Source organism: Bos indicus x Bos taurus, chromosome 4 (genome assembly GCF_003369695.1).
Source record: "Bos indicus x Bos taurus breed Angus x Brahman F1 hybrid chromosome 4, Bos_hybrid_MaternalHap_v2.0, whole genome shotgun sequence".
Classification (NCBI taxonomy): Eukaryota; Metazoa; Chordata; class Mammalia; order Artiodactyla; family Bovidae; genus Bos; species Bos indicus x Bos taurus.
Genome location: NC_040079.1, coordinates 33146423 through 33160360, shown reverse-complemented (window position 1 = coordinate 33160360; position 13938 = coordinate 33146423). Strand labels below are relative to the sequence as shown.

At 40.9% G+C, this 13938-nt stretch overlaps 1 protein-coding gene across 4 annotated transcripts in view; it reads right to left on the bottom strand.

Moving 5' to 3' along the window:
• Window positions 1–13938, bottom strand: part of AASS (aminoadipate-semialdehyde synthase) — an 80238-nt gene that overhangs the window by 44745 nt on the left and 21555 nt on the right. For all 4 annotated transcript variants that reach the window (XM_027539141.1, XM_027539140.1, XM_027539138.1 and 1 more), the window contains 3 exons: window positions 12920–13068; window positions 9465–9587; window positions 8964–9075 (listed from right to left, as the gene is read on the bottom strand). In XM_027539141.1, the coding sequence (XP_027394942.1) occupies window positions 8964–9075; window positions 9465–9587; window positions 12920–13068 (384 nt within the window). The remainder of the gene's footprint in view (window positions 1–8963; window positions 9076–9464; window positions 9588–12919; window positions 13069–13938) is intronic.

Here is a 13938-nt window from a genome sequence, read left to right as displayed (position 1 = left end):
CAAAGGCTCAGCCTGTTCTATTAGCAATAGAAAATGGGGTATGCTACCATAGGGAGTCTCCCTCAGGTCAGCAATGGTTCCATATATAGACACATCAGCATTTCAGAAGCATCAAGGAAAATGACTTGACCCAGTAGACTCAAAAAATCCTTCATAGCCTTCCCATTATCTCACAAAAGTATGAGTCGATGGCCAACAACAAAACCCACACCACATACTGACACCCCAGCATTCCAGTCCTCATTTCCTCCAAGGGATCCAACCTTTGAATAGATGCCAAAGGGTAAAGATCCAATAAGTATGATTGCTTCTAAGTGGTGGGGCCTTAAGGCCAATGAGACAATCAAGACCCTACAGTACTCACCCAACTAAGAAAGTGTTAAATGTACCTACCAGATGCTGGCAGAACAGTATTTATTTACTGTATTAAATGAAATACAAAACTACTTTCATGTATCTAAAACAGATATCTAGGCTCACTATTCCTGGGAAAACAGCATTAAAAAAAAAAAAAAAGGTATACATATTTATAAGCCAGGCATTCTTAGGGGAATGGATGAAACTGACACTTGGGGTCTTCCCACTGCCTCTTTCTCCCAGCTACCTTTGGAGTATTTCCTTCTCAAGCTGACTCCTCCACCTACCAACCCTGTCAACGAGGCAAGAGCCATTTACAGATAATAAAATGAGTTCACATCTCACTCAGTATATGGTTAAATCACTCAACTCCTATGTATCTTTTCACTCTCTCTCTCTGCTCTTCATCTCTAATTCTATAGCCTTATGTAGGCCTTACTGGGACCATGGGAACTACCTCCCACATCTCTTCCCTCCATTTATCTCCAATCTGAAAAACAAATCTGATTGTTTGTATTTAAACAGGCTCCTGTGCTTGTTTAAAATAATTCAGTAGATTTCCATTGCCTTCGAGTTAATCTCAAGCTCCCTCTGTAGTCTGGCTCTGCCTCTCCTGCCTCAACCCCCGCATTGGCCTCACACCCAACACTCCAATCATGTGAACAGCCTGAAGCTGGGTACCCACATCACGTCCTCACCTGCCTCTTGGCCACACCATGTAGCCAACTCACATGTTACTCTGCTGCTTCCAACTCCTTCGCTTTGTTCTCCGAGATGCAGCTGAAGAACTGCCTTCTCTGTGAAGAGAAGCCTTTATCAAAGTGAAAGTCGCTCAGTTGTGTCCACCTCTTTGTGACCCAATGGACAATACAGTCCACGGAATTCTCCAGCCCAGGATACTGGAGTGGGTAGCCTTTCCCTTCTCCAGGGGAATTCCCAACCTAGGGATTGAACCCAGGTCTCCCACATTACAGGCGGATTTTTTACCAGTTGAGCCACAAGGGAAGCTTATCAAAACCTGCCCCCAAACAGACCTGGAAATTAGGAACTGCACTTGGCATCTTGCTGTAAGGCTACTAATTGTAAGATGGCAAATATTCAATAAATATATTAGTGGATACATGCAGTCATTATTGAAAATTCAGAGCATTTTTTCCCCAAGAAAATAATAATTGTCACGAGTCCACCTAAAGAGAGGCAAATATCAAACAAAGACAAAAGGTTGCTCTGGGACTTCCCTGGTGGTCCAGTGGCTAAGACTCCCCCTCTCCCAATGCAGGGGGCCTGGGTTCGATCCCTGCTCAGGGAACTAGATCCCACATGCTGTAACTAACAGTTCACCTGCCACAACTAAAGATCCAGCATGCCGCAACAAAGATCGAGATCCCTTGTGTCATAACTAAGACCTGAGACAGCCAAATAAATAAATTTTTTCTTTTAAAAAGGCTGCTAAATTACCGCATTTAACTGTCTCCCTTGCTAGAATTCATCCAATACAAAACTGCAAGCACAGCCTCCTGAAGCATATGGTAGGTCTTGTCACTTTCACATATAACACTTTTGAGGCTCATCACTCTTTTCTAAATTAATTTCAAGCTATTTTCCCAGTGTTAAGACCCCATTTAACATGGAACCAATATATTTACCTTAATTCCATCTGATCTGACAGTACACAGAAATCTTATGTTAAATTAGCTCCCACCTTTGCTCCCCCATCTACATCGCACAGTATGCCTCCTACTTCCACTTTCCCGACTTCCTGAACTGGACAGATCCTTTCCCTCCACAATGTCATTAGCATCTTCCTGTGACTATCACATTCCATCTTTCAGTAGAATTGCACACGTGTCTTATGCCCTTCTTGGACCTCATGCATCTATAGGTCAGCAGCTGTGTTTAAATTCTCTTCATTTAGATGTCTGCCTTGTTCCAATAGACAATAAATATCTATTGAATTCAACTGAAACAAAACTTCCATATTGGTTCAAAAGGATATCCTATGCCCTGGAATGCTATAGGGTCTGTCCCATCAAAAAAGAAAATCAGGGGGAAACAGGACAGTGCATATACAGCTATATCTTGTTTTATTGTGGTTCAACTTACTGTCATTTACAGATATTGATTTTTTTCTTCATTGAAGATTTGTGGCAACTTTGTATTGAGCAAGTCTATTGGTGCTCTTTTTCCAACAGATTTGCTCACTCTGTGTCTTTGTCTCACATTTTGGTAATTCTCACAATATTTCAAAATTTTTCATTATTTTTACTTTTGTTATGCTGATCTGTGATCAATAATCTTTGACATTACTATTGCCAAAAAGATTATGACTGACTGAAGGCTCAGATGATGGTTAACATATTTTAGCAATATTCTTTTTCTTTTTTAAAATTGAACTATAGTTGATACGGGCTTCCCTGGTGGCTCAGTGATAAAGAATCTGCCTCAAATGCAGGAGATGCATGTTCGATCCCAGGGTCTGGAAGATCTCCTGGAGGAGGGCATGGCAACCCACTTCAGTATTCTTACCTGGAGAATTCCATGGACAGAGAAGCCTGGTGGGCTACAGTCCATGGGGTCACAAAGAATTGGATACAACTGAAGCAACTTAATTGGAGAAGGCACTGGCAACCCAATCCAGTACTCTTGCCTGGAAACTCCCATGGACAGAGGAGCCTAGTGGGCTGCAGTCCACGGAGGAGCCTGGTGGGCTGCAGTCCATGGGGTCGCTAAGAGTCAGACACGACTAAGCGACTTCACTTTCACTTTTCACTTTCATGCATTGGAGAAGGAAATGACAACCCACTTCAGTGTTCTTGCCTGGAGAATCCCAGGGACAGGGGAGACTGGTGGGCTGCCGTCTATGGGGTCGCACAGAGTCGGACACGACTGACGTGACTTAGCAGTAGCAGCAGCAGCAGAAGCAACTTAATACACACACATAGTTGATATATAATACTGTATTTCTTAATTAAGGTACATATGTCATCTTTAGACCTATGGTTATTGTACACTTAACAGACTATAGTATAGTTTAAACATAACATATATGCACTGGGAAACCAAAAAATTTGTGTTACTCATTTTATTGTGATATTCATTTTATTGCAGTGGCCTGAAACTAAACCCCAGATATATCCAAGGTACTTTAAATATAGCTTCATACTGTTATCAAAAGAACATAGATAATATACTTAATTTTTTAGTGTCAAGCAGGTACACATATTATCAAGACTACATAGAGACAGTCATCAGTTTTTACATATGTCCAGTGCTGAGACTGATGCCTCCAAGACAATCCCACCACCCTATTTGGAAGACCGATCTTCCAGAGAAAGAAATGGCCACCCACTCCAGCATTCTTGCCTGGAGAATCCCATGGACAGAGTAGCCTGGCAGGCTACAGTCCATGTGGTTGCAAAGAGTCGGACACGACTGAAGCAACTTGGCAGCAGGGACATATAGAAGGAAGAAGGTGTTAAAATTTAGAGAAGTTGGTTGTGTCAACAAATCTAAGCACTTTTCTTAGATGTAGCTGCCAATGTGGAAGCAGTGGCTGGGATGCTAAGCAGAGAGAAACTGAGAAGAGCTTGTGGCTGACCACAGGGGAAAAAAAAAAAAAAACACTGGAGTTTAAGTTCAGCTGAAGGGGATCCTAATAAAGGCCAGATTTCCATTTGGGATCCTGAAGATTATATTCTAAATAAAGGGTCAACTGAAAAATGTAGTTCTCCAAAGGACCAAGACTCAGCTTTGGAATCACTTCCATTCTTAACTAAACGGAGGTGATTTTCTCCTAGCCTCCTTGCCGGAAACAAAGAAAATCTTCTCTGTGACACACACACACACCATCCAGAGCCTATTCAATCAAAAATAAACAGGCATATTAAACAATAAGAACGGACTAAAAACCAAGAAAAAGTAAAACAAAGAACATTAAACAGACCCAAGAAGTTCATTAGAAGTATCAGAAGTGTTTTTAAACTCTGATTAATATGTTCATAAAATAAAATTTTCCCATAAAAGGCACAACTAATCCACAGTTATAAGTCAAGACACTAGGTCCCTTTAGGAAGGAGAGTCGGGATAGTGCTGGGAGAGGCACAGGGGATTTCTGGGATGTTAACCTTGTTCTCGGAGAAGGCGATGGCACCCCACACCAGTACTCTTGCCTGGAAAATCCCATGGACGGAGGAGTCTGGTGGGCTGCCGTCTATGGGGTCGCACAGAGTGGGACACGACTGAAGGACTTAGCAGCAACCTTGTTCTAGTTTTCACCTTGTAGCGTTCACCTGCATGTCTTTGTGATAATTTATCATGCTATATACTTAAGTATCACTTATCTGTGACCCTTTAATATTGTATACTATCATATAATGTAAAAAAATTGTATTTGTTCTTTAACAAAAATTTTTTTTTATTTAAGGACTTCCCCAGTGGTCCAGTGGCTAAGACTCCATGCTCCCAATGAAAAGGGTCTGAGTTCGATCCCTAGTCAGGAAACTAGCATAGAACATGCTGTGGGTGCAGCCAAAACAAAATAAAAGAAAATTTCATTCAAATTTACTTAGCCCTCATCAGTTACATGGGCTAACTCTCAAACACACTTTACTAAGAATTTCATTGAATTGGCTTGTTTTTCTCCTAACATCTGTATGAGATCAACTGTACTCAATGAAAGGCAATTTTGACTAAGGACAATGAAAAACTGTGGTCTAAGGTCCAAGAAAACTAAACTTGTAGTTGAAATTTTGAAGCATGATCATTTGTGAATTGAAAATGGCTAGTAGCAACTTCTTAGATGGTAAATGGTGTCAGAGCAGCCAAACAAAATGACATTTCAAGAAATAATAGTCAAATGCTTTCATAAAGGCAAATTAGTATGCAACATTTTCCATAATTTGGCCTTATAAGCTAAGCATTGCACTAAAATGCATACCTGAAGGATTCGAAAAAATGAATTAAAGTCAAAAGCTCAGAGCTTGCCTGGTGGCTCAGTGGTAGAGAAACCATCTGCCAATACAAAAGACATGGGTTTAATCACTGGTCTGGGAAGATCCCACATGCTGTGGAGCAACTGAGCCCATGCACCACGGTTATTGAGCCTGTGCTCTAGAGCCAGGGAACAGCAACTATTGAACCCATGTGCCCTCAAATGCATGCTCCACGAGAGAAGCCACAGCAATAAGAAGCCTTCACACTGCAATGAAGAGGAGCCCCTGCTTGCGGCAACTAGAGAAAAGCCCTCACAGCAACCAAGACCCAGCACAGCCAAAAATAAATAAAATTATATTTTTTAAAAAAGGAAAGAAAGCCAAAGGCTCAGCAACAGCTCTTCTAGCTACTCCTGACTCTGCTGGAGTCAAGTTGATCTAATCAATGCATTATGACTGAGGGGTTCTATTTCAGGTAGGGACAAAGTGCTAACTATCCCTTCTATACATCACAGCTATAAACTCTGGACAAAATACAAGCAAAACTAACTACATGACAGTTTCAGAGAATGAAGAAGAGCAGGCGGTTTGGGGAGAGTGTCAAAACTCGGAAGAAATAATCAGTGCTGAAATTGAGTGTGCTGTCCTTTTGGTATTGCCCTGAGGAGGGGCCGTGTGCTGTGAGGAAGTAGAAACAGGCAGCAAGCTTACTGACTTTCTGGTCTAAGGGAACAGGAACGAAACCCTGGGCACCACAGCCTGCTCCAGAATGTGAGCGGGAAATGCCAGAAATGACAGACTCAGATAAAGGTGAAGCCCAGCTTCCATGTCAGCTCTGGGTCGAGTCTGGAAGGACTGAGCATGCGCAGGTCAGACGACAAGCAGCCCAGAAAGGATGAAAAAGCTGAACTTTTACTTGAGATACCTGTCTCAGGTGAGACAGAGTTTTCAGTTTAAGTCTAGCCTCATTAATTGCCTGCTTAAAAAAAAAAAAAAAAAAAAGCCAAATAAACCAAACAAAATCAACACTTTACAGAGAAATGTAACAATCTGGAATTTCCACAGCGTGAGTCGTCACTGGATCCACAATGTACTTCAAAATTATTCAGCTTAAGAAAATCAGAAAACTATGACCCGACTCATTCTCAGGGGAAAAGACAATCACTATATTTCAAGTTGAAGTTTACCCAGAATTTTGGAAATAACAGGTAGACCGTAGAGTGGCTTTTACAACTCTGCTCCATGTGATAAGGAAAACTACACTCAAGATAAATCAAAAGAAATTCTCAGGAGAAAAAAAAAAGAAATTTTAGAACTGCAAAAAAGAAAATCTGAAATAAAAAACTCATGTAAAGGGCTAACGAAAGTTATTGATTCTTCAGGGAAATGATCCCAGAGGGAAATGAATGAGCATCACTGCAAATAGTAAACGTCTGGGTAAATTACTTTTAAAATATATATATATGTGCCTTTCAGCCACTTAGACATTTACAGTTACAAAATGTTAGAACTGGAGGGACCATTAAGATTATGTATTATCAGGACTTCCCTATGGTCCAGTGGTTAAGAATCCGCCTGCCAATGAGGAAGACGGGGGTTTAATCCCTGGTCAGGGAAGATCCCACATGCCACAGAGCAACTAAGCCCGAGCGCCACAACTAGAGAAGCCCACATGCCCTAGATCCTGTGCTTTGCAATGAGAGAAGCCCCTGCAGTGACAAACCGGAGCACTGCGACTAGAGAGTGGCCCCTGCTCACTACAGCCAGAGAAAGCCAGACACAGTGATGAAGAGCCAAAAAGGAAAAATAACAACGGCAAATAAATTTTTAAAATATTTTTAAAAATTAAATATCATTTTATAGGTAAAATATCCGAGGTGCAGAAAGCAAGTGAGTGCCTGGCTCAAGGCCATAAAACAAGTTGACCTCTCCGTAAAATTTGACATTTGTACTATCCTTTCTCAAGCTACTTGAACTCCTCAGAGTCAATTCCAGACACAGCTCAGGTCCAGCACCAGATGCGTCAGCAACCCTTCTCAGCCTTCACTTCTTCGTGTGCCTCAGTTCTCTAATCAGTAAAATAGGTTGATAATGGTACCTACCTGAGAGGGTGATCATGAGTATTTAAAAATTAAAATATATTAAGTAATCTGGGGACATCCCTGGTGGCCCAGTGGTTAAGAGTCCACCTTGCAATACAGGGGATGTGGGTTTGATCCTTAGTTGGGGAACTAAGATCTCACATGCCACACAGCAACTAGGCCCTTGAGCTGCAGCTAGACAGCTCGCATGCTGCAAGTGCTGAGCCTGGGCGCTCCAGAGCAACTAGAAGGCTGATGCGCTGCACCAAAGGATTCCCGTGATGCACCCAAGACCCGATGCAGCCAAATAAACAACCTGAACACTGTCTAGAACATAGTAAGTGCTGTATAATATTGTTTCCAACCATAATAATGCCCGCTACCTGCATTTTCTAAAGCCTGTTATATCTCCCTGCTGACATATTCCAGGAGGAAAAATAAAGGGTCAAAATAGAATAGTAAGTGAAAGAAGATAGACTGGAAGCTGCACGTATTCAGGCCACATTACCTACTGCCCCATCTTAGTTTGAGAGCTCCTGGGTGAAACTGGATGAAAAGCACAAGAGCCACTCTTCAGACCTTGGGAACCTTGCCAGAGGCAGACAACCATCAGCAACAGAAATAAAGCATGATGGGTGTGAATGTTTAGGATAAATAATGAAACAAGAAAGCCTTTTTCTAACAGAGAAAGTGGAATTTAGATAACACAATACTGGGACTTCCTGGTAGTCCCATGACTAAGACTCTGCTCCCAAAGCAGGGGCCAGGATTCGATCCCTGCTCAGAGAACTAGATCCCACATGCCTGCAGCTAAAGATCCTGCATGCCACAACTAAGACCTGGCAGAGCCCAATAAATAAATAATAAAGGTAAATTCTTTTTTAAAAAATAGATAAACCCAGTATTTCAACAGTCACTGATCACAGTGAATAATACATGACTAGAACATAGGCTGTCATTTAACTAAGCATTACTGATTAAACTCCAACAAAATATTCCATTTCTGATTTTTCAAATCCATGGCGCAGTGGTAAAGAATCCTCCTGCCAGTGCAGGAGATACAGGAGACATGGCTTCAATCCCTGGGTCAGGAAGATCTTCTGGAGCAGGAAATGGCAACCCACCCCAGTATTCTTGCCAGGAAAATCCCATGGACAGAAGACTCTGGTGGGCTACAATCCATAGGGTCAAAAAGAGTCGGACACAACTGAGTGACTGAGCACACACATACACACACACACATCCAGTCACAGTACAGTAAGAACGCCCCAATATGAACTGATCTAGAAAGCAGAAGAAAAGTGGAAATAAAGTAAACCTCATCTCCAATGTCAGGAACATTCTTAATAAAGTATGCATAATGAGAGGCAAATGCAATTGTAATGAAGCATGATGGCAGTTACAAAATAACATTTCCCATGAAACAAGTAAGCAGAATGGGTGAAATAAGAGTGTCAGTAAGTGCTTTGGGGAAGGGCTGGCATTTCATTTTACAACAGATTTCTTAGATACAGAAGACCAGAACGTTCATAAGATCACTCCAAAGTTCTACTTATAGCCACAGAGATGTTGCTGATGCTACCAGTCCACTTACCATTTCTTCAACATAAGGGTAAAGCATGTCTCCAAAGTATTCTGTAGATTCAATTGGAAGCTGTGCTGGCAAATTGTCAATGGAACACATCAGAATCCCAGAGCCTTCCACACTAGGAGAAGCAACATGTTTCATTCAGATGGACAAAATTTATGTGTAAGTTCTAACTTTTCCAGATGTCTGCTTTATTATATATTTGTAATTTTGTGCCATGGTATATAAGAAAATAAACAAGCCTTTTCAAATAAAAGGCTTTCCCTTCTTCAGCAACCCATTTTGAAATGCAGTACATATATATGTGTGTGTGTGCATTTAAGTGCTCAAATTTGTATGTGGTTTTTCCACCAAGTTTTTAAATATATTGGAGCATATCTCTGGAAACTTGCATTGTTGTTGTTGTGCTCAGTCACTCAGTGTGGGTATTTTAGAGTAGCGTATAAAAGGAAGTAAATGATATATTGTTATGTATCTCTCCCCATCTAACAGCTTTAGCAAACTCACCTGTCATGAATAATATGCTGATCTGCATCATACATGCAAAAGGGACGCTCTATGGTCGTACACTCAGTCATAAACTCAATGGATCCTCCTGTGTCCGCTGAAATGTCACATATTGCCACAAGTCTGTAAATAACATCAATACTTAGATGAGAGCATGGATCTCTGGAGTTTCCAACAGAATTAAAAATGAATAAAAATGAAAAATGCTTAGAAATTTTTTAAAGTAGGTGGCAAATATTTCTAAGGCTCTTAGCTCTTTTTCCTATGGCTCACTGTTCAGGAAACAGATCTTCTGGGATACAGAGAATCTTCCTGATAGGAGTTTTAGTCACCACAAGCAAAAAGAAAAAGAGGAAGAGGAAGACAGGAAACGAAAAGAGATGAAACAAAAAGGAAAAATCCCTTCCCCATAAACACTGCTATATATAAAATAGATAACTAGTAAGGACTTATTGTACCATGGGAACTCTACTTATTACTCTGTAATGGCCTACAGGGAAAAGAACCTAAAAATGAGTGGATATAGATATATGTGGGCTTCCCTGGTGGCTCAGCAACAGAGAACCTGCCTGCAATGCAGGAGCCACAGGAGACATGGGTCCAATCCCTGGGTCAGGAAGATCCCCTAGAGGAGGGCATGGCAGCCCACTCCAGTATTCTTGCCTGGAGAATCCCATGGACAGAGGAGCCTGAAAGGCTATAGTCCAGAGTCACAAAGAGTTGGACAGGACTGAAGTGACTTAGCACGTATGCACACATATGTATTGTATAACTGGTTCACTTGCTGTACACCTGACGCCAACACAACATTGTAAATCAGCTATGCTTAGTCACTCAGTCATATATGACTCTTTGCAACCCCATGGACTGTAGCCCGCCAGGCTCCTCTGTCCATGCAATTTTTTTTTTCCAGGCAAGAATACTGGAGTGGGCTGCCATTTCCTCCTCCAGGGGATTTTCTCGACCCAGGGATAGAACCCATGTCTCCTGTATCCTGCATTGCAGGCAGATCAACTATACTCAATAAAAAGATTTTTTTTAAAAAGCTTTCCTGGAGAAATCACTGACAACAGCCTAAAGCTGAACTCCTTAGTTAACTTTAAACAACTTAGATTTTTCAATTGCACTACCTCCACCCTGCTTAATAGTGTATAATTTTACATGTTAATACATGGAAATCTCTGAAATTATGAACAAAAGTTTCAGCCCAGGATTAGAAATCCTTTAGAGGTTGGCCACAATTTTCCTGCCCAGTCTCTAGTTTCCAACTGCCCGTATAAACCCTATCCTAGGGCTAGACTATCCCACTCACTGTCTTAAATTGTGCTTTGGTGTTTCCATATTTATCAAACACCAAGCCTGTGACTTGAAATCCTTGTTCTTACTCCTCTCTAAAGACTTTGCCAAGCCCATACCCCCTCCCACTTTCTTCTAAACTCCTCTGATGTTGACTGCTCCCAGCATTACCGTGGCATTTACCTGATGCCAGCTACATGCATGAGGGTAACAGTCATATTTTTTCTTTATCACTCAGCTTAGCACAGTGCCAGGAAGACCAGGTGCTCCACAAATATGTATGGATTACTTAATTTATTCAACATTAGTTATTATTTGAATGAACTTTGTACTTCAAACAACGTACTGGATATCTGTGGTCAAGACAAATAGGGCCCTTATCCTTAAGGAGATTAAGTTCTAGTAAGGCAGGAAAAATCATAAATACAAGAAAATTTAAAATCATAAACAAAAGAATTTCAGGGGAAAAAACAGTAACAAACTGATGAGAGATGGGAATGGGGAAGCAAGTACAGACCTCTCTGAGGAGTTTAATTTTGAGCTACATGTGGATTCATAGAAGTTAAGAGAAGAGAATTCCAAGAAGGAGGGAAGGAAATAGACTCATAGACACAGAAAACAAATTTAGGGTTACCAATGGGCACAGCAGGTGAGGGAGGGATAAATTAGGAGTTTGGGATTAATAGATACACACTACTATATATAGAATAGATTTTTTAAAAGGACCTACTGTATAGCACAGGGAACTATATTTAGTATCTTATTATAACCTATAATGGAAAAGATTCTGAAATAGAATATATATATATATATATATATATATATATAAACTGAATTACTGTGCTTACACCTGAAACTAACATGGCATTGTAAATCAACTATGCTTCAATAAAAAATAAACTGGCTGCCTAGGGCAAAAAGAAAGAAAGAAAGAAAGAAAAAGAAACCTTGTTATATCAGTTCTCCCTAACATGTTATCACAGAGTTCAGTGATCACTTAACACAGAACACTTAACACAGATCACTTAAGCCCAGAACACTTTTTCTAACTTTGGGGATGTTGCTTTATACATATGTATAACTGAATTACTTTGCTGTACACTTGAAACTAACAACATTGTAAATCATTATACTTCAATTTAAAAATAAGAGACAGAGAGAGAGAAGGTTAACTGTCAAATATTGCCAGGATATTAAGTAAGGTGGAAGAAGTACAAGCTGGAATCAAGATTGCCAGGAGAAATATCAATAACCTCAGATATGCAGATGACACCACTCTTATGGCAGAAAGTGAAGAGGAACTAAAAAGCCTCATGATGAAAGTGAAAGAGGAGACTGAAAAAGTTGGCTTAAAGCTCAACATTCAGAAAACTAAGATCATGGCATCTGGTCCCATCACTTCATGGCAAATAGATGGGGAAACAGTGGAAACAGTGGCAGACTTTATTTTTGGGGGGCTCCAAAATCACTGCAGATGGTGATTGCAGCCATGAAATTAAAAGACTCTTACTCCTTGGAAGGAAAGTTATGACCAACCTAGACAGCATATTCAAAAGCAGAGACATTATTTTGTCAACAAAGGTCCGTCTAGTCAAGGCTATGGTTTTCCCAGTAGTCATGTATGGATGTGAGAGTTGAACTGTGAAGAAAGCTGAGCACAGAAGAATTGATGCTTTTGAACTGTGGTGTTGGAGAAGACTCTTGAGAGTCCCTTGGACTGCAAGGAGATCCAACCAGTCCATTCTAAAGGAGATCAGTCCTGGGTATTCATTGGAAGGACTGATGCTAAAGCTGAAACTCCAGTACTTTGGCCACCTCACTCCAAGAGTTGACTCACTGGAAAAGACTCTGATGCTGGGAGGGATTGGGGGCAGGAGGAGAAGGGGACAACAGAGGATGAGATGGCTGGATGGCATCACCAACTCGATGGACATGGGTTTGGGTGAACTCCGGGAGTTGGTGATGGACAGGGAGGCCTGGCGTGCTGCAATTCATGGGGGTCACAAAGAGTCTGACACGACTGAGCGACTGAACTGAACTGAACTGAAGGCAGACAACCAGTTACTAACAGTCAAGTCCTGTGCTATTTGGATCCCTGTGTGTGATACTCTCCCAGTGGGCCTGCTGCTGAACACTGATGTCATTGCTGAAGTCCTTACTTGTGTGGCAATGCAGGGCAGCCTTCAACACCAGCAACTGGGGACTTGCCTGGAGCCAGGAGACTCTGAGCATCTTGGCGGGTGAGTAGACGAGGGGTGTTCTGTTCCCAGTAGATCCCGTTAATTAAACAAGTTGTATAGGGTGCAATCTGGAAAGGAAATTCTAAGTTCAACAAGATAGGAAATAGCCCTTTTCAGTGCAGTGTGTTGAAAGAGAACTATCAGTAAAATTCATGAGAAACAACATTACCTCTAACTGACTTTGTTATTTGCCAAGTCAGTGGCTACATTTTGAAGGAAAGGCAATAAATATCCACCCAGATTTTGGTGGAGAACTACCTCATAGAAAAGCATATGAACATAAATATAATCAATATCAGTGTCCTACAATATACTGCATAGCCGATAAAAGAGAAATAGAAATTTAAGCAACCAAGTGTTCTATTTCCAGCTCAGCCTCTAGTAGAGTATGATCTAAAGCATTCTACCTCAACTTCCCTGGGTTCTGTTTTCCTTACCTGCCAGATGGGGATAATATGTACCCCATTCCTCAACGGAATGCTGTGAAGATTAAATCAGATAACATCTGTAAGCTCCATGGACAAATGTGCAACATGCATGCATACATGCTAACTAGGTCATTATAAGTTTTAGGATGCATCCAATCACCAATACTTCTGTGATTGGGGAAGAGAAGGGATGGAAATTTACTAGGTTCAAAATTTTTCAATTTGAAACTAGTTTTTATAATTCCTGTTTCTCAAGCATCTCAAGCATTCTCAAGGTGCAGGTAAAGGTCCTTCTTCTATAACATGCTTTACATGTTATAACACTGAATTTCATACCAAAATCTATAAATGCTATATTTGTTCAAACATTTAAAATTATTTAAAACCTGCCTTTCCACAATAGGTGCATGCATTTTTGTTGGCTAATTTTGAGGAGGATGAATGCATAACCAATGACTACAGAGCACACATATATTATCCCTTTTACAAGATGAGACCATCGTGTCCCCA